At 40.4% G+C, this 23,894-nt stretch overlaps 1 protein-coding gene across 1 annotated transcript in view; it reads right to left on the bottom strand.

Annotated features, from left to right (window-relative positions):
- The window catches only part of Frl (formin-like protein), a 489,166-nt gene that overhangs the window by 170,120 nt on the left and 295,152 nt on the right, over nt 1-23,894 (bottom strand). Inside the window, exon 2 of the mRNA XM_071590308.1 lies at nt 7,695-7,778. Coding sequence (XP_071446409.1) covers nt 7,695-7,778 — 84 coding nt within the window. The remainder of the gene's footprint in view (nt 1-7,694; nt 7,779-23,894) is intronic.

The raw sequence follows: 23,894 nt of genomic DNA, 5'->3' as shown, positions 1-23,894 counted from the left end.
AAAGTAGGTAAGGTTTTCCAAATAGTCTTCCTGCTTCCAGCGGCTACCATCCGAGGCGCATAAGCAATACTCGTGTGACTTTGGGAAAGCGTATTATAAATGATGAAGAACGCTCCTATTTAAGATTAATGGCGAAAGCAAAGGAGGAGGAGTTCAACTGAAATGGTAGGGATCGACGGTTCTCCTGTCATGATGAGCACGATAACATTTTATATTAAGTCATGATTCTGATATTTAAATAATATTTTAATAATTCAACAATGATGCCTTGCGGAAGGTCACACAACTGTTCCCATTACGATAAGGAATATACCCGAATGATTCATAAGTATATTCTAATTACTCCAGATTTACATAATGCAACGACGATAATAAGTACAAGTGTCAAAATTCTGTTCCTGCAGTCGCTCTCCATTCTTAAGTCTTCTTTGTGCGTAATAATTTGAATAAAGCGAGACAGAAGAGTCGACAGGCGCGAATAATCTTAACGTTGGCTCTCCGTTTGTTAACTTAATAAATTCAACACCAAGTATAAGTGACTGATAAATGCACTCTTTCAAAAAGGCAACCAACATAACGTACGTGAGTCTGATTTCAATAACTGGTTGGAATCTTATTCATGATCGATTTCCGAAGGAATGTTCGGAATCCAATAACAAGCCAAAATTAAGTGGAAGAGCTGTATTTAATTTATTTTCAACAATCGTTATTCCCTATTCATCATCCAACGATTAATAAATATAGTACATCCGAGAAATTTATTCTCAGTATTTCAATGAACGCGAGTCAGTCACTTTTTAAAATTATTTAATCATGTTCGATATGGCAATTACCATCATATTGTAACGATTGGACACATGGAAGCAGTCATTTTTGAAAATGTGATACATATCAGCTCCAGGATGCATTTGTGACAACACTCAAGCTCAACTGACCAATTTTGCAGTCTAAGATATAATTACCAAATCTAAAAAACTTATAAGGACGAAAAATACACAATATTCGAGTAGCACTGACTCAAGTTCTTATAAAATTACAAGTTTTCAGATTTTGCTTGAATGGCTTAACGCCAAAAAAGTATTGTGTTCAAATTTTACTCTCTAAATCGACCAATCATTTTGGGACTCCATGAATTTTTTTTTTAATTCGATGATTATAATAAATATATATATATGAATACACATTCAAACCATAATCCCGCCACTCATTCACATGGAAATAGATGTAAGGAAAAGGGATAGGAACGAACGGATAGGATAAACGACGAACACAGTACAGGTGGGGAAGGCGGAATCAGGCAAATCACAAGTGTAAAAATATTTCCTCGACCGTGACTTGAACTCCGGATCTTTCACCCTTGCCGACATTTCGGCATCTACCTGTATGGTCTAACTAAATCTCTCGTATGGGACCATGTATACTTAAAGATTGCACAATACGAATAACTAGAGTACTACCTTGATCAAAAAGTTCCCGGAATAACCACCGTATGCCGCTCCCATCGTTCCGATTTGAGTTCTGTTTTTTTTGTTAAATTGGTACATCTGTTGTTGATATTCCCTTTAAATCTTAGTGTCATAACTTGACATTTGCAAAAGTTACGTAGCCAAGAGTACATCTATCTCTGTGTGTGTTGGCGATTTTTTACAATTGCAGAAATGGATTTAAATTTGCAAACAACGAACTTGTATTAAATTTTGCGTAAAAAACGGATTTAGTGGCGCACGGACGTTGGAAATGTTGGAAAAGTGTTTCGGCAACGATTCTCTAAAAAAAACGGTCGTTTACCAGTGGCACGAGCGGTTCAGAAGTGGTCGTGAGTCAATCGAAGATGATGAACGCAGTGGCAGACCATCGACATCGAAAGTCGGTGAAAAAATTGATAAAGTAAAAGAAATGTTGGTCAATAACCGCAAATTAACCATCAGAGAAATAGCGGAAGACTTGAACATTGCCTATGGATCCGCCCAAGACATTGTGGTTAATGATTTGGGTTTCCGTCGTGTAGCAGCAAAGTTGGTGCCAAAATACCTCAATTTCATGCAAAAAAGAGACCGTGTTGACGTCGCAAAAGACATGATTTGCGAGGCTGAATCCGATCCCACATTCATCAAAAGGATCATTACTGGAGACGAGACGTGGGTTTATGAGTACGACACGCAATCCAGACATCAGGCAAGTGAATGGCGTTCACCAAATGAGCCGAGACCAAAAAAACCACGTCGTTTTCAGTCAAAAAAGAAGGCAATGCTGACGGTTTTCATGGATTACAACGGTGTAGTGCATCATGAATTTTTGCCAGAAGGCCAGACAGTAAACAAAGAGTATTATTTGGGCGTTATGAGACGTTTGCGTGAAGCAATTCGCCGAAAGAGACCAGAAATGTGGGCAGAAAACTCGTGGATTTTGCACCATGATAACGCACCGTCGCACAGTGCTATCATTATTCGTAATTTTTTGACGAAAAATGCAACAAATACCATCCAACAGCCACCGAATTCACCTGATTTGGCTCCCTGTGACTTCTTTCTGTTCAATCGAGTTAAAAAACCATTACGGGGAACGCGTTTTAGCAGCCGAGAGGAAGTAATGGAAAAATCGCAGGAAGCACTGATGGACATACCGAAAACCGAATATAAAAAATGTTTCGAGGATTGGATCAAGCGCTGGCATAAGTGTGTTGCAGTCGATGGGGATTACTTTGAAGGGGACAATATAGATTTAGATGAATAAACTTGTATTTTTAATTTTCTGAATAAATTCCGGGAAATTTTTGATCAAGGTAGTATATATTAAATAACTAGAGTATATATTAAATAACTAGAGCATATACTTTAAAGATACTTGTGAAATATTGTAAGTGTTCTTCATGCGAATCCTGTACTCTAAAATATGCAGTCCTTCGCATTCGAACGAAATATTTCATGGTGTTTCAATGCGACAGTAAAGAATACTCTTCGAAAAAGTTTAGTGGAATCCACAGCGTGACAAAAACTTTACGGCCGATTTTTTTGGCTGAGAGAAATCGCTCCTTTTGCCGAACAAACCTGAAAAGGAGGAAATAGATAAAACCGCAGAGCAATTTAACACGGTAAGCCTTATGGTAGTGAAAAACGTCGGACACGCAGGAGTAAATTACAACAGGATAAATAAAACAGGCGAGGCGTCAAGATAGTTTTCGCTAACAAGAAGAGGGAAAGACTTCTTCGTTCTCGACATGGCGAGGACGAATACATTATAGATTAAGTTTTTGCAATCGACAAGGGAATTTGAAGACGACACCAGATGACGTATATATGAGAAAGAACGCCATGTCCGACCTTGAATTACGTGGTCGGGCTCGAATATTGCGACAAGACCATCTCGTGAACAAACTCCAGTAATCTCACAAAGGAATGTTTCAATTCTGAAGACGACAAGTTTTACGTTCATACTTCCCGAATTTCATGTGGGTCTCTATGGCTTACCCATAATCCTTCGAAACGACGCCTATCTATTCCTCTCCGACGATTCGATCGTTTAAGCTTCGCTGAAATCCATGACAAAAACGATTTTTCTCATTCGAGAACCCAGCTTACGGAGACGATCGAAAACTTTCAATAGATAAAAATAATTCCTTTACGATCTTCACGGTTATGGAAGGAGAGGACGTGAGACGGTCCGAGGTATAAAATTCTTAATATCCTCGTTTATTATTCGATGCCGAAAAACTTTTCATATCGACCGCTATGATGTGAAGCAGACCAAAAGTACAAGAAAAATCATTTTTCGATCGAAATGAAATTTAAGGCAAAAATCTCTCCCAGGTCACGTCCGAAAGTGATTGAAGCCATGCAAAATGAAGAACAAGTGAAGAGAGTAGGAAAAAATTTAATAATGACGATTTGTCACGGGAAAATAGGTGATTATGCATTCTGCGAATTTGGCAGAGCACTACTGCGTGAATACATATGCCGTCAAATGAAAACAAAACCCCAGGGTATGTGCTGAGAAATATCTCGAGACCAAATGCGAGGGCGCAAGCGCACTCGAGAAGAAAGCACCAACGCATTACCGCACTGGCGACATCAATGGCTTAAGACTCTCGGATCCGCCGCAATGCACATAATCTATACTTAGGGGCCAGGGGTAAATGGCCTAGTAACGTTAGATGGTCGGATTTTATTCAACTCATAACATTTCGGGGCACATCAGTGGTTCGAAAAACACCCATTCCATAAGAGGGAAAATAGTGAGGAATAAAAAAAAAGCGGCAGAAGACGGAAAAGAGTCATTCGGGGCGAGCATCGCTCAACCGGCGAGGATACTGAGGGGTCGCTCCTAAGTGGCTATTTCTCCAGGCTGAATCATAGCTCACTTATGAGAATAGTCGCCCTCCAGAGGAAGAGATAAGAGAACTTACGCTAAGTAATCTCCTTTCCTCATTTAATCCTGCGAGGCGAGATGCCAGTAATATTTTTTTCGCAAGGTCGACGTAACACTTGACGCAACGGGAGAGAGTTTGAAAAACGATCATGGTAAGTCTCCAACACGAGACTTCCGATCCTACCATGCACGCCAACATGTCGTGCGTTGCCACGCCAATTCTCCCCCCCCCCCCATACCCCACATCCGCCCCGTAATCATGAACCCATTATCCTCAATAGGAAGATACAAAAATTAAATGAAGAAGAAATGAACAAAATCCTCTTTCAAGGCGTTCACGGGGAAAGATATTATCTCACTCATATAGTTTTAACGTCTACGGAAGCCGGGTTACGGAAATCCTAGAGGGAGACGACAACATGAATTCGAAATACTTTTAGATTGATAACGAGAGTTGATAGAGTGCTCTTTGACTTGTCGAAAGTTGGATTGATTTCCGATTTGAATCGCGTGCAGCGTAGAGGAGCTAGAGCTTGTATAACGTTGTTATGATAAACTAAGTAGCGTATCCAAAATATTAGAGGATCTAGGCTGGGAATCAAGCGTGTAGAGATGGTTAAATTACAGATTAAATCTCTAGAATAAATTGGAAGGATGTCTCTTTAGCAATGATGTTGAAAATGTATTATTACCCCCATCGTACTACGGTAAGAGAGATCATTTCAATATAATTCGGTAGATTAAGGGTAGAACAGATAGATTTAGGATGTCATTTTTTCCGGGAACAATAAGGGATCAGAATACCGTGGTCCAATCGCAATGGGAGTAGAAATATTCTGTTCAAAATTATTCTGGTGTGTATTCATCCCCAGCCACACACCCTAGCTTGCAGGGTATTAACATATCTAACATCTACTTGGGAAAGCCAAGAAAAACACGGCGAAGATATTGGCATCCATTATGTGGTTACCAGAGTCTTGTGAAACACAAAAAGTCAATTCCCAGAAATAACGGTGCAGGAAAGCGGGTAAAAATGAGAAACACGTACATCATAAGCCTTCTCACTTCAAAAATTAGCCCTACAAAAAGGTATTACAGTCAGAAGAGGCCAGAATTGCGAATCCAAATTAACATTACGCTTTGGACGTAAATCTACTATAGCGGATGGGAATTTCTGAATTAACTTGGAATCCCCAATCAAGGTAAACTAATCTTATTTCCCAATCAAGGAGATCTAAGTAAAATTGTTTTTATGCTGAAAGGCTCTCTCTTATAGTATGCGATAGTAGCTAAATCCACAAAAGCCATAAATTATTTACATCCGTTCATCTGAAATAAAGCAATGACCTAGTTCAATTTCACATAGCTAAAATGTAACTGGTAGTCTGTGATGTTGGCGAATTTTTTCCGAGAGTCTCCTACTTACCATTGGCTAATGCACTAAAGTTTCTACAATTACAACCTTCCAACATTTGAGATCACGTCCCTAATCAAATCTACGTGGATTTACAAACACATGGAATATAACGTGTGCAATAGCCCCCAACACATTGAAAATAATACATATACAAATCTGAAGTCGAACGAAATAACATAAAACCTAAAAGCTCTTGATGGGATTCACGTACGACTTCTTCTCGGTAAACTGCCAAATCATTTTATGACGTGTATTTCTCAGGGCGTTCGCAGTAGTTCAAGCATTCGAATCCAGCTACAAAAGCGACCGCGCGGTTGCATTTAATCCGATGACGCCATTGGGTCTTCGGAGGAACGAAATGCAGGAATAGTTAACCGAGTGAGTAGCGCGAAGGCTATGGAAGGAGAAGTGTGAATCCAGAGGAGCGAGAAGTGTGGAGATGTGTGCAACACGGCGGTACGTAGGTGGAGGTGGGTGGATGGGCAGGCGCGTGGGTGGGTGCCTGGGGTGGTGAGAAACGACTCCTTAAAGGGGTGACTAATGCATCATCAAATAGCTGGGACGTGGATGCACTAAAAGAAGGAGAGAGGGAGGGAGAAAGATGAGGGGAGAGGGCCTGTACTGTAGACTCAGAAGGCCAAAGGGTTCGGCTCCGAAGAGAGAGGAGGCCTAAGAGAAAAGAGACAGGACGGAGGATTTGACGGGGAGGGGAGGGAAGACATGGGAATCAGCGGAAGGAGGATGGGGAGGATGTAGGAGGAGGAAGGAGGTGGCCGTTTGGACGATACGATAAATCAGACTTTGCCACGGCGATGATTCACGAGGAAAAAAAGAAGTGGCCCGACTAGACGAAGAAAAAAATAAACACGAGACAGGATGAGAGGGAGATAGAGAGGGGCGCACATGCATTTCAAGAGGAGTGTGCGCCGAAATCTCGATTCAGAAAAACTTCGGGGAATCAAGCGCGCTTTCTGTTTAACAGCGAAACCAATCCAAGCCATCATTCTTTCTACCCTATCTCAATACTCAGGGTTGAAAATGGCTTGATGACCCCTCAGCAGAATTTTTCTATGTGCATACCGAGAGACAAATGGTAAAAAATTGGCAAAGAAAAAAAAATATGGCGCCATCTCACAAAGGAATTCCGCGGAGATAAATCGTCGATTTACGAATTTTCAAGAAATTTCCCCTTAATGAAGGCCATATTTTCGATTTACAACATAAAAAGTTGAGCATCCACCAGTAGGTCATGTATTTGGATATCCAGTACAAAAATCTTCTTTCGCTTCGATTCTTCCGCTGCTTTGGTACCATCGCATTTCAGGTACCAGTGTGTGAAGTTTCACTGGTTCACTCAATAGTGACGATACAATTAGTTCATTTTTCCCTGCCACTTATTCCTATCATAAAATTGAGGGCGTGAGGAAAAAATTACAAAACGATGGAGAAACGGTGGTTATGACAACCCCCCCTTCCCCCCACAGGTTGTACGATAAGTCACGTGGTTCCGACAAAATCCAACCTTTCGCTGCATTCTCCTTTGAACCGTTGAGATAGCTACATTTTAGGTGATTCAAAGGTAATCATGTCAGTATTTCTACGAGATCTCGGCAGTTACCCGAGTAACGACAGAGAAGACTAATGCACCGTGCTTAACCGCTGAGAGTGCGATGCACGGCCGCGATTAAGGCACTTTAAGCGCAAATAAGGACACTTTTCATCTCTGAGATCTCTGAAGCTCGCATTCGCCGAGACAGTGCAGGAATTAATAAATTGAGGCGTCCTCCTTTTTTCTTTTCTGATTCCGGATGACGACCCCCCCCCCCACACGTCTCTATCTCCCCCCCTCTAAGCTTGCTGCAACAGCAATACCCAACTTGGAAACGAGAAGCAATGGAAAACACTCTCTTACCTGATCACAGATAATGTCCCACTTCTTTTCGTCGTCATACTGCTTGAGCAACTTGGCTTTGTCCGGCGGCAAATCCATGGAAGCCTGCGAAGAGAAAAAGGAGAAGGAGGGGTTAGAGACTGCGAGAACACTCGAGTGAGTAGGTCCTTCTTCAGTGAAGGGGAAAATAACTCGGCAAAGTCTAATATGGGTAGGGAAAGTGAAGCTCTTGAATAGGTACAAGGAAATACCACAACGATAAACAAGTTTTACATAACGGTTAGGATTATTGGCAAGGACAAATTAGTCGTAGAACTGTTGAATTGGTATAGGATTTGTCTAAATCTTTGGAAAAAAATCCCTATAATTTGGCATTAAATGAAATGAGACGGGGAGTTTAATTAAAGAAGTCAAATTAGTGATGCAATGAGTTTTACAATAATTATCATGCACGAACACTAAATTGTAATTGTGTATTCATACACACAAAGTCATAAATAACTATACACAAATTTATAAATACAGACAGGACTGTCAATAAAATATTTATTCAACAGAATAAGCACATTAAATTAACTTACTACCTGACCAATTAACATGTAGACATCGTCTCGATTTCCAGTTTTCTACCAAATCTCAAAAACGTTTTCCTTTACTTTGAAAGAAAAATATAAGCAACACTAGCTCGAGGACTTTTAGGAATATCAAGAACGCTGATCTCTGGAGAGGGAATACTGAAATAAATTTTGATAACACAGAGTCCATCTATTAATGATTGAATGCTGTGAAAATAAAAACGCACGATTTTTTTTAAATTTAAAACGGGGCGGAGATAGGAATGAGAAAAAAATGCGCTCTTTATGAAGCGTGAGTCCTGACAATGTAGAGGAATCAACTGAAAAATCACGCAGTTCGAACCCGGGTTATGCGACTGAAAAGAAAGCTAGGTCGGATCGCCGAAAGCAGCAAAATCGAGACCATAATGCATCAATCAATGTGACATTTATACGTCAAAAACCATGGTAGCTTACTAGAGTCACCAAATCAAGTAATACCTGAGAAACAAAACGGTAAAATGGCAATTCATATTCAACTTTTTCCCCGAAGCTGGATGAAAAAACGCGGCAGCTCATAATTAACCAGTCTTTTCGTACTCACATAAACGATCCCAGACGGCAATGACCCAATTAAATTAATCTAAAAGACGACGAAAAACAGGCATTAGATTAAAAATTGATAATAAACATCTACACGGACATTATTCTCAAAATGAAGAGGATAGACAACCAATAAGACATCCGTCAGCACACTCCTCAATAGCAAATTATACCATTAAGAATAAGTAATTATGAAAGAATTAATATAGCAGGGACTGGAAGAGGATGATAGAGCATTGAGTTCAATTAATCAAATTCGGTCGAAGAGCCAAAATAAGAATATTGGGAAAGCGACGTGGATAAATCTAACACCATTCCTACGAGAACTGGATTCATTTGTCAGGAGATTATTTGCTAAGGTATCCAACCATCCATAAGTGAAAATGGGCGACTTCCACAACGGTTTACATATATTTCTCTTGGCATACATAATAGATGCTCTTAACAGCATGTTTTACAGTAAGCGTTGTTAAACTAATTAAAAAAGGTTTGACGCAATAAAAGGGCAAAATATCTTTAAACCGCAATAAAAGGGCAAAATATCTTTGACTGGATAAAAATAAATTCAGGCATTAGTATTCTTGTCCAGTAGCAATAGATTAAGCAATTTAGGGTCGGGTCATACATCAGGCGACGGTATCTACCAGCATTACTGGAATTAACTCCGCAATAATGCAACGAATTTTCAAACAAATTATCAGCTATATATCCCTGATATTTTTTCCATATTTAGTATGACGAGGTAGATTGGTTCGATGGATAACAGGAAAGATTATGAGCGAGGCTCACCGTTTCCCACCGGCCCATCGTATATCGCTAAAGAGGCCAGAGGAAAACTCTTTATAGTAAAATTGGCATTTCCTTGGCGGCAGTGATAAATTTACCAGCAAAGTCACTTGACATTTTTAATCCAGACTCAATTGAATTATGATGATCGATTCCAAATTGACACCAGTTTCGAAGTTCAATAAGTTAGAAGATGATTCCATTGTTTCATTCATTTTCGGGTCTTGTGGATACACTTAACATTCCATGAACTATGAAAATGTAACCCCTGATCTAATTCACGAGGAATTAACGAAAATCTAACGATAAAAAGGCTTGATGAAAGTGCCTTGATTTTTCGTTGGATGGTGTCCTTGTAAAATCTAAATTTTATTGTCTCAATAGCATTTTTTAGAAAAAAACAGATGACTATTAACACTATGCAGGCTGCAGATAGATATACTACTTAGAGAAACCCGTTTTATGGCAAAGAGAGGTTAAAGAATTCACGTTTTAAATCAGCGCAAGTTTACGCTAACCCAATTTTTATTTATAAGGTAACGCATTCATTCTTAAGGTTTTGTTCAGGTTTGCTCTTATGACTCACGACTCCCGAATCAGCAATTAAACCTGTATGACTTAAGGTCAATCTCAGGCAAGTTCAAATATTTCGAAAGCCTCTTCTCAAGACGAACAAGCTTCACACATTTTCATCTCCCTTCCAAGGAAACTATCAACTTTTTACAATCTGATCAAGGGTTCCACATGGAGACATATATCCCGCGAGCAAAGATATTTTCTCATATACTTAGATGAAAAGGCCAGAAAAATCCACTGGACGTGAAATATACCCAAATGCAAGCGAAATAAAACAAAAGGAAAATATCGCGAAGGTTTACTTTTCAAAACTATACACTTAGAAACTTGAAAGTCAAAATATAACTTCGTGAGGCTAAGCATGTAATTGAGGGGAGAATGTTAGGCAAACGAGGAAAGGGAAGGAACAGGATAGGGATGTTGGACGGGATGAAGGGAGGAAGAAAGTACTCAGAGCTCAAGAGGGACCTGATGTAGAGTAGGATGTTGTGTTTTGCTAGGGGTCACAAATTATTTAATTAGTAATTATTTCCATCCAAAAACCTACCTTAACCGGTAGATTACCTAATAAAAAAAAAGGCTAAGCAATATACAAGAAGAAATATTTCTTCCAAATGAAGTCTAACAAACTTCTAAAATTGTTGCGAATGGCCAAAAATAGGTCATTGGTTGAGGTGCGTGTCGTAACTTGTACCGGTATTATCGCTCCTATATCGCAAGAGGTCTATCTTTTAATGACCAAGATTTATTTAAATTAAATTCACAGAAAAGGGGATAAACAGGGTGCGGCAACGTAACTCCCTTTTTTGAAGGCGTTTTGCCTATGAAAAAAGAAAGCTATGTTGCCGTACCCTGTATTATCATATTTTTAAAGGGATTATTTTGACCGATGAAATTCCAGTTTCGAAATTTCACAACTGGTATGCTGAGCCACAGAACGGAAACGGAAAGACCGACCATCGCCGAATGGGATTTTCCAACATTTTTCAAAACAACATTTCACAACACAAAATCTCCGAAACCAACCACCTTATTTCTCACAGATCACAATAACCCATTACACACCATAAACTACTTCTCCCATACATAATTCTCCGAGCAAAGGAACCCGTTAGTAACCCATGTAATGCAGAAATAGTCTCCTCTAGGAAACTTATGATTACATAGTCAACTTCCAGGCTCCAACATACGGAGAGGAGATGAATCGGGTGAAGGAAGCTGCGGCGAAGAGGCATCCCAGCATGCATCCGCGGGCTTGGGGAGAAGTTTCGGGGGATCGGACCGGGAATAAAGGGGGACGAGTGAGGAGGAATGGCCAAATTGTTCCAGAACTACACATCACCCTGCGCGTCATGAAGGCAAAGCGGACGAGTCGGACCAAACTTCCAAGGATTACCCTAATTTGAGGAATTCTCAATCCCAGCCTTTCCAAGTGTCGGCGATCCGAATCCAGTCGCTGGCAAAGGGAGGATGACAATCGACATAAAACACTGGGGAAACGTAGAATTTCGAGAGCAGAATTAACTAGTGATCAATGACAAGAACAATTCTACCAAACGTAACTTTCCGATAGACAAGACTGCGGAATAAAAGAAAAAATAAAGTTCGAAAGGACTTTGGCGCAATTCAGTTATGCATGCACACACACTGGTACTACAACCCCCGGTGGACTGCGCGCCAAATGAATGACCCGAAACAACACGACTTCAAATCCCTTATCGGATACGCGAGTATAGATAAGAGACTTAAAGCTTCTTCTATGATTAGGTCACCTGTGCGAAATAATATCAAAATCCGTGAAATTTAAGAGACAAAGCAATGCTGTCTATTTATTCATAATTAATATGGATACATGCTGTTGTAGGATTTATTACATACTTTTTACACACGCTAACGCACTTCTTACTTAAATTATGTTTCGTAGAATACCCCTTCAGTTTTTTCAAAAAAATGAAGCATGGTCAAAGTAAAAAGCGAAGAACCATCTGAATTATCTGAAATGTCGCCAATATTCCTGTTTCACGAAAACGATGAAAAACTACGAGCTTAACAAGATTACAGGAAATCAGGAGTCAATTTGCCATTCTAGAACCTTCGTAAGTTGGCAACAACCCATATTTGTTATAACTCCTCAATGAAGTGTTACAAATATTTTTAAAGGAATATTGAAACCCAATGTCTTATAACAAATAATGGAGGTGATATGAAATTACTCCATAGAAAACGAATACCAAGTTTTGCCAATCAGATAATTCCAACGAAAGTTTCTCAGAGTTAAGTGTAGCACTGAATGAAAACCAACGCAGCCGCAATTAACGATTTCTCACTGCTACCTTTGCCTACTTCCTATGCCATTGGGACATTGATGTTAATAGATTTTTCATGATATGTATGTAGAGTAGGAAATCGTTGAATTAATGACTTGCTGCAATCCGAAGCCGAAAATAGGCCTGACTACGAGTAGATTTTTTATTATAGGGGTTTCTTTCACACAGTCTACCAAGAAAAAACCAGTAACCAACTCAAAGGTCAGTTTGATAGGCGAGGATAGATATCACTAGAACGAACCTAACCCAAGGCAAGGCGTCAATTCCTTTCCCTGGGTCAACTGTGGTAAAAGGAATTTTGGTGCCCCACGTATCACACTGCCTGGGTATGGCTGGGGGTGTACAAAGTTACCGGGAATCGAACCCGGCTCCTCTGGTCAGCAGCCGGTCTAACCACCTGGTTACTATGTTCCCTTAAGAATTGCCACTGCCTACATACAACAATTAGAAACCCAATAGAAGTGACTTTTCAATTTGGATAAAAAGTAAATTTTCACCCGGCCGGTTCCTTATACGCGTAAGTTACTCATTTGCCACAACAGCATGTTATTTACGTTCAACTGTCTCGAAAATCACCCATCTCTCGGCCACGCAGGCCTTAGGAGGAGGAAGCGAATATTCTAAGCAGTCAGAGAAAGGAAAGAGAAGAGACCGGAATCGCAAATGACCTCCGCCTCGTCACACACACCTCTCTCTCTCTCTCTCTCCCCACAACCGCAAGACTGCCACCTCACATCCTCCCCCACACCATTGGAAACACAAACCAACCCCAGGGACCCCCCCCAAACCCTCATCCCCAATCACCCGGCTGCGGAAGTGACGTCAACACCCGCCATTCTGGCGACTTCTAACCCTTCCCCGCCCAAGGCAGGATGGAAGGGATATGAGGGGGGGAGGGAGATACAAGGCAGAAGGACATTTATTTATAAGATACTCAAAAGGGTTCGACGAACGCGACCCGACAAAGGGGACCGACACAACAATGGTCACTGTCCCCAGCACCGCTGTCCTTGTACAAGGTCCTCTTCACCTCCCTCCCTGGATGCACGCCGCATTCGTAATCCCTATTTAGGCGCAACGCTCGGCTCATTGGGAGGCGGATGACTGAATGTACCAAGTTAACTCCTCCGATCGATTATGCCGAAGCATTACGGTAGTCCAGTGAACGGGAGGATTAAAAGACGTAAATATCGAGAACGATAAACAGCATAGATAAGGGATACAACATGTATATTGGCGCGACGCTATTGGATTTAGTGGCGATCACACCCAGGAGATGATTTGATCACGAGTCGTGCGGTCGAATTTTACGTTTAACACAAACAATCTCGATGGAAACCGAGTTGGATTCTCGAATGGAGTAGCCACCGTCCGACTGATTTCGATTATTCCGACTAAATAGTTCGGGTCGCATTGGAAAATAGTCAACTTAATTGCTTGCTCCAAGTATTTTGCAAATCATTAATGCTTGAGTAATTTCATAGTTGATAATTTATTTTATTCGCGATGATTTCGGGGTTGCTAATACTGAAAATGTTGATGATAGTTTAAAAAAACGTGCCAACTAGAAAATATTCGATTTCCAAGAATAGAGAGTTTGATATTCGATTTGATAAAATTCTTAGCGATGGTAATCGATACAAATGATGGAGCTGCATACCGACAGACAATATGTCGACCTTTGACAAACTCGGAGAAGTGCGAGAAATGTTGCGTAGCGAAGTCGACATCAGCAACAGCGAAAATAATGCTTAGACATCAATATCCATTGACGTTCGACTAAGTATGATTCACTGTATTCCACAACCAACAATATTCGACATCACCGATTCTGGGAATCAACGGACATGTCTATTTCCGTGACGTATCTCATTTACCCTCAAAGACAGTGAGAGTAAGTGATTCGTGCAAACCCAATTGCATCAAAAAGACCATCTTAGACCTTGGAAGACGAACTGTGTCTTAAGTAGAATTGGATTATTTACTCGTTCGTTTGTTTTTACTGAGGTCAACGCTTTCTCATTGTTCAATCGAAGTTATCTTCAATCGAAGACTATGTCCGCAGTGCAATTAATGTATTACTTATTGTAAACTCTGATGATTTTTCCATCAATGCCTTTATAACTAGTACTACTCCTAGAATATATTTTTACCAAGTGATTGAATGCTCAAATAAATAACAGTGAAACAATTATTCTGCAACCACTTCCACCATATTACTCTAACAATATACAATATCTGATATATGTTAGCTATTCATCAATAATAATAAAAAAACCATAAACACAGTAATCAACCGAAAGGTTGCTTTGCTAGGTGATGGTATAGTTCACCCAGTACTAAGGTCTATACGGCGCGTGAAATTCACACATCAGGATAGAGGGGTCAGTTCCTTTCCCTGTGGTTTCCCAGGAAGATCTCGTGCCCGAAAAATCACATAGCTTGGGTGGAGCTGTAGGTGCCCAGAGTGCCTTGCCCGGGAGTGGAACCCGGGCCCCTCAAGTGAATGGCCACTTATTAATAATAGTTCCATTAATTATGCCCCTTCGATAATCAGCACTTCAATGAATGCTTATAATCCTCGCAGTTTATTCTAATTCATTTACTAAAGATCACCCCTCATTTTTATTTCCAAACGTCTTTTTATCAGTTACAATTCCATTTTTTTAAATCATAAACTTTCCTGAAATGTTCAATTAGAATTAAGAGTACGATGGACAACTCTGCTTCTAGACACAATATCATATACGATGCTCAACGAAGATGAATAGTTGTCTTACGAGACATAAATAAAAAATGATACAAGTATTTCTACACCACATTTTTCATAGGCTGTGAAAATTTAACCTTTTTGCCTTTATTTCTGCGATTTGGTAAAGAAAACTAATCTTCCTGTGTTTTTCTCAGATCTGTAGTTATAACACAATGGCCTAGACTGACTACAAGGCTTACGCATGGCGGTAGTTTTATAGCAGCAACTATGAATGAAAATGGAGAAAAAGTACTGCTTGATTAACTTGCAATAATTATTTGAATAATATGAACGATGGAGATATTTTTTAGCATTTTAGTATGTCCTGTGCCGTGTTCACCGCTTCACGAGCGAAAAACGAATCTTTTGGGCAATTACTCCAATTCTGAATGGTCATTTTCCGACCTGCTGATACATTCTGGGGGACCTGAGCTTGAAAGGGTACTAAGGCTTCCGCACTTGATTTTCTAATGCTTAGCATTTTTCTACCTGAGATTTTCACGATCAGGTGGGGGTTTTCATCTGTAATTGATCACTTCTGGAATTAGTTTTGATTTTTAAGGGATGTTAAATGCATGCAACGTTTTTGAGAATGGAATCTACATACAGGCGTATGGTATGACTTCTTCAAATTTTCACATATACATAAATAGGCCGCAATCCACCAAAAAGGTGCGCAGGGGGGTTGCAAGCACCAGGTGGGATGGGTAAGGGATAAGGGAAGATGAGGGAGAAGTAGGGAAAAAACATCCACTAAAAAAACCTCAAAATAACGTGCAAATTTATACGCATGCTGGCCGAAAACATAGTTCGAAATAAGCGGAAATTTCACCCAGTAAAATATATGTTTTTCATACAAAAAGAAGAGAGCAAATATGAACCACAACCATTTATACGGCAAACCTCCACCATACCAAGACAGGCCATTCAGAACTGGAACTCTACCGTTAAGTTTGGCAAATACCAGTTTCTCAATTGTGAATACACGCGTATCTGGCCACGCCCTTGCATCCTGTCGTCCCTAGCACGAGATATTAACGTCAGATTATCAGAATCGGAAGGAGACAAAACGACTCCCCGACCGTTTGAGGGCGGTGACGCATGAAACCACTTGCTTGGGCGGATACTTATTACGTCCGCTGTCCGCTTCCGCTCGCAGAGACTCCTCTTTCCCAAAACACGAGCCATTTGCGATTTTCCGATTCCGGAGGGACGCGAAAACTTGCAGAGCGCACGGTAACCGATTACACGCGCCATTTAATTTCTACCAAGGCCAACGGCTTACGGGAGCCTTCCGCGGTAAAAGAAACGGTGACCACGCGGGGTTCCGTAGAACGCAAGGGGTACTGGGAACGCAGACGCGCTAATACTCATACTTTTCCGTCAGCTGTACATTTGACATGGAACTGATCCTTGGTTTATGTCACTCAAGTACCTCACAATTTCACCCGAATATCTTAATGGTCTCTTTCAGGGGCAGGGTTTAGGATTCACCCATAAATATGATGTACAAAAAATCATAATAATATCCCAAGTCATAGAGAAACCTATCGAGCCGAATGCCAAACCAACGATACCGATTGTAAAACAAAAAGTTGATTTTGAAACGTGTGAAATCGTCAAATTGCATCAATTCAGGAATTTAATTGGCTATGCGATTGGAAATAATATTCGTCAAATTTGTCAAAATCCTTACAGGAGTAATGCAACCAATAGAGGGTAGTCAAAATTAAGATTCGACCTTTCAATGTGAAGATAAAAAGGTAAAGAGAGACTTGACCTTGTGCCAGGCAGCCTGGCTGAAACCATTACAATAAACGAGACCACAAGATAAATAGAGCCATGTTAGACCTTCGGGTTAAATAAAAAAGATAATAATACTAGAGAAAAATGCACGCCCGAAGTCAGATATTGACATTTGTGAATATTTTAAACCCTGAGATGTCAGAGTCGAAATAAAGTAAAAAAAAATAATAATATACGAGATATGAAAAGTGAGCCATACAGTCTTCCTTTTACGAACCCCTCGTAAAGTATAATCACAAATTCGACAACTAGAGCACTAACGGCAGGCTCACACAAACTGCCATATGTCTACTTGGTGGCTCGTAGAATACCAACGTATAACATTATATGCAAAAAGCATCACTGCATAGCTTTACACGAAAATCGTTGAACCTTTATTCTATAGCCCTCTAATTCCTTGACTGTTACCGTAGCTCTAAGTTTACAAATGGCACTTCATTTCATCGCAAGAGAAAGACTTTCAAAAAAATTCTCAAACAAACAATATGACTCTACAAAGACAACCTGGGTAACTATCAGGATTTATCTTTGCTTCTTTGTTTTTACTTACTTCGTGATATTGGGTTTTGAACTTTATAATAAATGTAGCGAGTCGACTTTAAATCACACTCCGCTTCCTCAGTTCCTTCACTTTTCTCACAGGTAAAAGCGTAACCATTCATCTGGAAACTAATAACATAAAACTAGCGAGGTCTCCAAAATTGTCCGCTATTCATATCGGCTACATCACTTTCGGGGGCATAGAAGGAACTAATTTCACGCGGTAGGAAGAAACAATCTTTTGACTAATCATCCAAAAATTTTCATTTCAGAGTAACCAACGATTTCCCAATCATCTACCATCTTCTCTCACCGATTTTTCAAAATTCACCGCCAACCCGACCTCCTAGAGAGCACGGCATTTCACTTCGCTTACAACATTAGACTAATTAGGCTACTTGAACAACGAGCGCAAGAATTTGTAACTATAAACCAAATTCAAGAATATGTTCTCCGATGACCTCAGAGGAAACAACATAAAATTCCCTTCGGAACGCCAGACACATTCGAGTCGGACGCCTCCCCCCCCCCCCAAACTCGCCTCTCCATCCAATTCCCGTTCTTCCCCGTCCGCAGGGTGTTCACAGGGTTTTTGACTCCCACCCCCCCTTCCTCTTCCCCAATCTGACCCTATACCCCCGCGCCGGACGTTCACCGTTCGACCTTCCCATACCCCTCCGTTTCTCTCCACTAACATAAGGTCCTTCCCGGCGAAATCCTTTGGCCAAAGTTTGAAAAGACAGGCATGGGAAGGCTGTGAAGGGCCCTTGGGCATTGGAAGCAACCCCGGAACAGAGAAAAGGGGTGAGGAGTCCCAGTGGTAAAATTCTCTTCCACCACCCAACGTTTTCCCTCGTTTCTTTGCACAAGTTTTTCATCACCGTGACTAGAATTCGTTATCGCGAAAGCAACCCTGAAAAGACTGTGAATGCCTCATTGGGGTTGCGTGCGGTTTTTCGTTAACCATCAAAAATCCTCGAATCCACAAAATTATTTGCACTATCGCTTGCTTTGCGCCGCACTATGCACAAGAAATGCGTTATTCACAATCTGGCATCTGGACACACTCCATTGATTATATTTCCTCTAATTAATTGAATGTACCTATCTAAATCTTCGGGCTCCGCGGATTGTGATAAATAAATACATTTGCCATTTCTATACATTTAACAAAAAATAAAAAAATCAAAGTTATGAACCCAAAGGTCGGTTTGATAAGATAGTCAAGAGTTCACCACGCACTAAGCACAACGGCGTATTAAGAATACCAGGGTAGGGGTAAGTTCCTTACCCTTTCCCGCCCATGATACCCCAAGAACTAGTTTCCGAAAAATCACACAGCTTGGATGAAGCTGAGGGTGCACAGAGGCGTGCCCGGTAATTAAATGCTCTTTGCGATCATTCCTAAACCCCTTTACCGCGTTAAATTTCTCTAATAATCTACCCTAGCCTAACATTTCTTCTAATGCAACTCCTTACAAATTTTTCGATTTCAGAATTACTGTAAAACGTAGGGTCACTTCACCATCGTTAATGCCTTAGATTGGGGCACGAAACTTATTTTATAGAAGCTATATGTTAGTTTTAACGAGGAAGATCGAATTTTCCCAATTCCATGTGACATTACGATTCCTCTAATTCTATCCTCTCCTACCAACCCAAAACGAACTTCTCTACTTAGGGACATCGGATCACCTCTGATCCTCCGGTCATGGCGTCATTATACCTATGGACAGACCGACAACGCCACTTCCTTAATGCACAGTGTTTTTGAGTAATGCTGGTTGTGTACTGCAGGGGAGTTCGTGCCATTGAAAATCAGTCGTGTATGCAAAATCGCATTGCAAGAAACGAAACAGCAACGTTATATCGACCAGAATGGCATGAGATACCATCACATCTTTCTGAACACTCGGAAGCCCATATAGTACGTATTATCCACCCAGTAGCAAGCGAGGGTGATCGCGGCCGTTTCATTCATGAGCGACGTGAAAGCATCTGTTCCCCGAACCCCGCCTTTGAGTAGAGAGGGAATGTTTTAAGGGTGCCGGTCTGCATGCTGTCCGACCTATTTATAGAGATGCCTTCCTCCCTCCTTTTTATCGCATCGTGGGTCTGCCTCCATCTACTGCCGCAGCACGCTTCGCTTCCTGCAACCCCGGGGGCAACTTTATCGGCCGCTACCCATTTCCCATTCGACGGCGTAAAGGCCCGAGTACTACCATCAAATTACCGGAAAAAATCTGTAAACACAAGTTTAGGCCTCCTCAACGACTTGCATCCTATACGAATTGCAGAAACAGTCAACAAACAAGAATCCGGACAGTTGGACACAAAAGCTTCCAGAGAAAAGAATATCCTTTCTCCAACAGGAATGTTCTTTACCTCATGTTAACTGAATAAGCGTATTTTTTTTCAGAAAATGTAATAAAGGATTACCTTAGCCAAAGTCTCCAGGTACATTGAAAATCTATACGAAAATTCATCTCGTACACTTAGAGGGATAAAGACTAGGTAGAGAGTGACATCAATTAAAATAATGAGACTGGGATTCAACCGAACGACGCTATCACTGCAACTACATTATTTTGGTAATGAGAATATTTTTCAGTTTCCTAAGAATGGTATAACGTACAAATTGTACCTTCCACAAATTTTTCTCCCTAAATTTTCTTTTTGAAAAGTGATATACGTTCAAAGGATTGGACACATGGGTCATCGTCAAAGAAAACGAGAATATGTATAAGGGACCTTCGAAAGACGAGAGACAAAAGGCGATCTAAAGGTGATAATTATTCATTTGAAACCCTGATCGTAATTTGTGTTTTTTTCTGTTGGAGTAGTAAGTTAATGATGGGCGTCACAGATCGCTGGGTTACCACTAACCGATGGGTCCGGGTTTGATTTCCGGTACCACCTCTAGGCACACACTCATCTTAACCCAAGCTGTATGATTATTCGGGAACCAAATTTTCATGGGAAACCACAGGCGGCAAAGGGAAAGGAAACGCCCCCCTAACTTGAAGTGTGAATTTCAAGTGCCGTCGAGCATAGTACTAGGTGATCTTTACCCTCAGCTAGAAATTAAGATTGATTACATATGAGGTAAGTTATTTTCAATTATTTATTGAAATTAAAGGGATATGTGAAGAATAAAGCAACTAGAGCGTGCAGAAATTAAAACTGAATAAGAAAACGCTTTCGCCAATGCCTGCACTGACTCAAGAGCTATTGCATTAAGCATTCGCCTGTACGAGTATTGACGCACGTATGTATTCGCACGATTCTGGGTAATCTCAATAAAATTACTAAATGTACTACTTTTCCCTATCAATGACCAAACCATTCATGCACCTTCTGTTTCACGGGTGGTGTCCTAATACCTCCCGCCACATGCCCTTGCATTGGCTTAAGGAGTATTTTGTAGATGTAGATGAACCAAAAACTAAAACACCACCTTCGACCCGGAGGCTAACAAAGCAGAGTGTACATAATTGTGTTTTATAGTGTTTTATATCACACAGAAAAGCAAGCAACCTGTACTTACCACATCACCTTTTAATGAATGAATTTTATTCAGCACTGATGGTAAATAAATACTTTTGTTGCTTAATACTAATACTTATAACACTGACTATCCAATGATGTTGGTAATGATAAGATCCAAAGGCGACTAATACCTGTACAACATCAATGAATTAGTGTGATACAATTATAGTCGAAAGAAGTAGCGCACGAACACATAAAATAAAATGAAAACATAAAATCTACCATGAAGAAGACCTGCGCCTAGGTTGCAGACTTCATTGCGATACCTAGAATAGTTCAAACTGCTTTTCACTCGCCTCTCTCGTATTACTCAAAAGTTCATGATAGAACAAAGTCGAGGGTCCCATTTTCATTAACACTATCACAGATTAGCGATGCTGAAATCTGAGTGACTTCGGGTTAATGGGTTCGAAACACTATCGTCCAAACATTCCAACCAAGTAACTCAAGATTGAGTGAAAGCAACACCCTCGCCACGAAACGGAATTTGAACCCGCGGCCTTTAGCTAGGAGAGAAGACGGGTTCACATACCCACCACCGCGGTAGGCGTGGATCAATGGGGAGGATATAAAAGCTTGAGGATGAATGTCGAGAGAGAGGGAGAGAGCGGGGGTTGGAAGATGAGTGAACTCAAGAGTGTGGGGCAGACGGTAAGAGAGGGAATGCAAGGAGAGTAAAAGAGCGGGCCATTCACTCCCTGCACCCCCCCTCTCCAGACACCTCAAGCCTCCCCCGCCATAGAAGGGTTAATTGAAGGGAAGGATTGATTCCAGAGAATGCCAGGTCGTCCCAAAGACTATAGGACTTGGAGAGGCGATCCTGGGAACGAGGTCTTGCAAACATATGTATATGTAATGTATATATACACCCACACACGCACATAAATATATAAATCGATCATGTAAAAGCACCAGCAACGAGAGCAATTTGGACGGCACAACAGAACACAAAAATATATACAGAAAACTCTTAAAAGGACACTCATATTTAAGATAGTTTAAGCTATATTTTGCTTAAACTATCTTAAATGTGAAATATAAATAAATAAATAAATATATATATATATATATTTATTTATTTATTATTTATACATATATATAACACAAATAAAATAGATAACATTTAAAAGGTCTTACTTGAAGAAGGCCGAAAGCTCAAACAATCTACAATGTGAGTGTCCTCCTTTTAAGTGTTATCTACTACCTTGAACAAAAAGTTCCCGGAATAACCACCGTGTGGCGCTCCCATCGTTCCGATTTGAGTTCTGTTTTTTTGTTAAATTGGTACATCTGTTGTTGATATTCCCTTTAAATCTTAGTGTCATAACTTGACATTTGCAAAAGTTACGTAGCCAAGAGTACATCTATCTCTGTGTGTGTTGGCGATTTTTTACAATTTCAGAAATGGATTCAAATTTGCAACAACGAACTTGTATTAAATTTTGCGTAAAAAACGGATTTAGTGGCGCACGGACGTTGGAAATGTTGGAAAAGTGTTTCGGCAACGATTCTCTAAAAAAAACGGTCGTTTACCAGTGGCACGAGCGGTTCAGAAGTGGTCGTGAGTCAATCGAAGATGATGAACGCAGTGGCAGACCATCGACATCGAAAGTCGGTGAAAAAATTGATAAAGTAAAAGAAATGTTGGTCAATAACCGCAAATTAACCATCAGAGAAATAGCGGAAGACTTGAACATTGCCTATGGATCCGCCCAAGACATTGTGGTTAATGATTTGGGTTTCCGTCGTGTAGCAGCAAAGTTGGTGCCAAAATACCTCAATTTCATGCAAAAAAGAGACCGTGTTGACGTCGCAAAAGACATGATTTGCGAGGCTGAATCCGATCCCACATTCATCAAAAGGATCATTACTGGAGACGAGACGTGGGTTTATGAGTACGACACGCAATCCAGACATCAGGCAAGTGAATGGCGTTCACCAAATGAGCCGAGACCAAAAAAACCACGTCGTTTTCAGTCAAAAAAGAAGGCAATGCTGACGGTTTTCATGGATTACAACGGTGTAGTGCATCATGAATTTTTTCCAGAAGGCCAGACAGTAAACAAAGAGTATTATTTGGGCGTTATGAGACGTTTGCGTGAAGCAATTCGCCGAAAGAGACCAGAAATGTGGGCAGAAAACTCGTGGATTTTGCACCATGATAACGCACCGTCGCACAGTGCTATCATTATTCGTAATTTTTTGACGAAAAATGCAACAAATACCATCCAACAGCCACCGAATTCACCTGATTTGGCTCCCTGTGACTTCTTTCTGTTCAATCGAGTTAAAAAACCATTACGGGGAACGCGTTTTAGCAGCCGAGAGGAAGTAATGGAAAAATCGCAGGAAGCACTGATGGACATACCGAAAACCGACCGTAACTTTTGCAAATGTCAAGTTATGACACTAAGATTTAAAGGGAATATCAACAACAGATGTACCAATTTAACAAAAAAAACAGAACTCAAATCGGAACGATGGGAGCGCCACACGGTGGTTATTCCGGGAACTTTTTGATCAAGGTAGTATTTTATGTGTTCTATTGTGCCTTCTAAAATTGCTCTTGTGAGTGCTTCAACAATATATATATATACATATAAATATATGTTGTTTATATATATATATATATATATATATATATATGTATGTGTATATAAATAAATATATATATATACACATACATACATATATATGCATAATATACATATTTATATCGGCATGAAAA

Source organism: Hetaerina americana, unplaced genomic scaffold (assembly GCF_022747635.1).
Source record: "Hetaerina americana unplaced genomic scaffold, ioHetAmer1.1.p SCAF_4, whole genome shotgun sequence".
Taxonomy (NCBI): Eukaryota; Metazoa; Arthropoda; class Insecta; order Odonata; family Calopterygidae; genus Hetaerina; species Hetaerina americana.
This window is presented reverse-complemented; position numbering and strand designations above follow the sequence as displayed.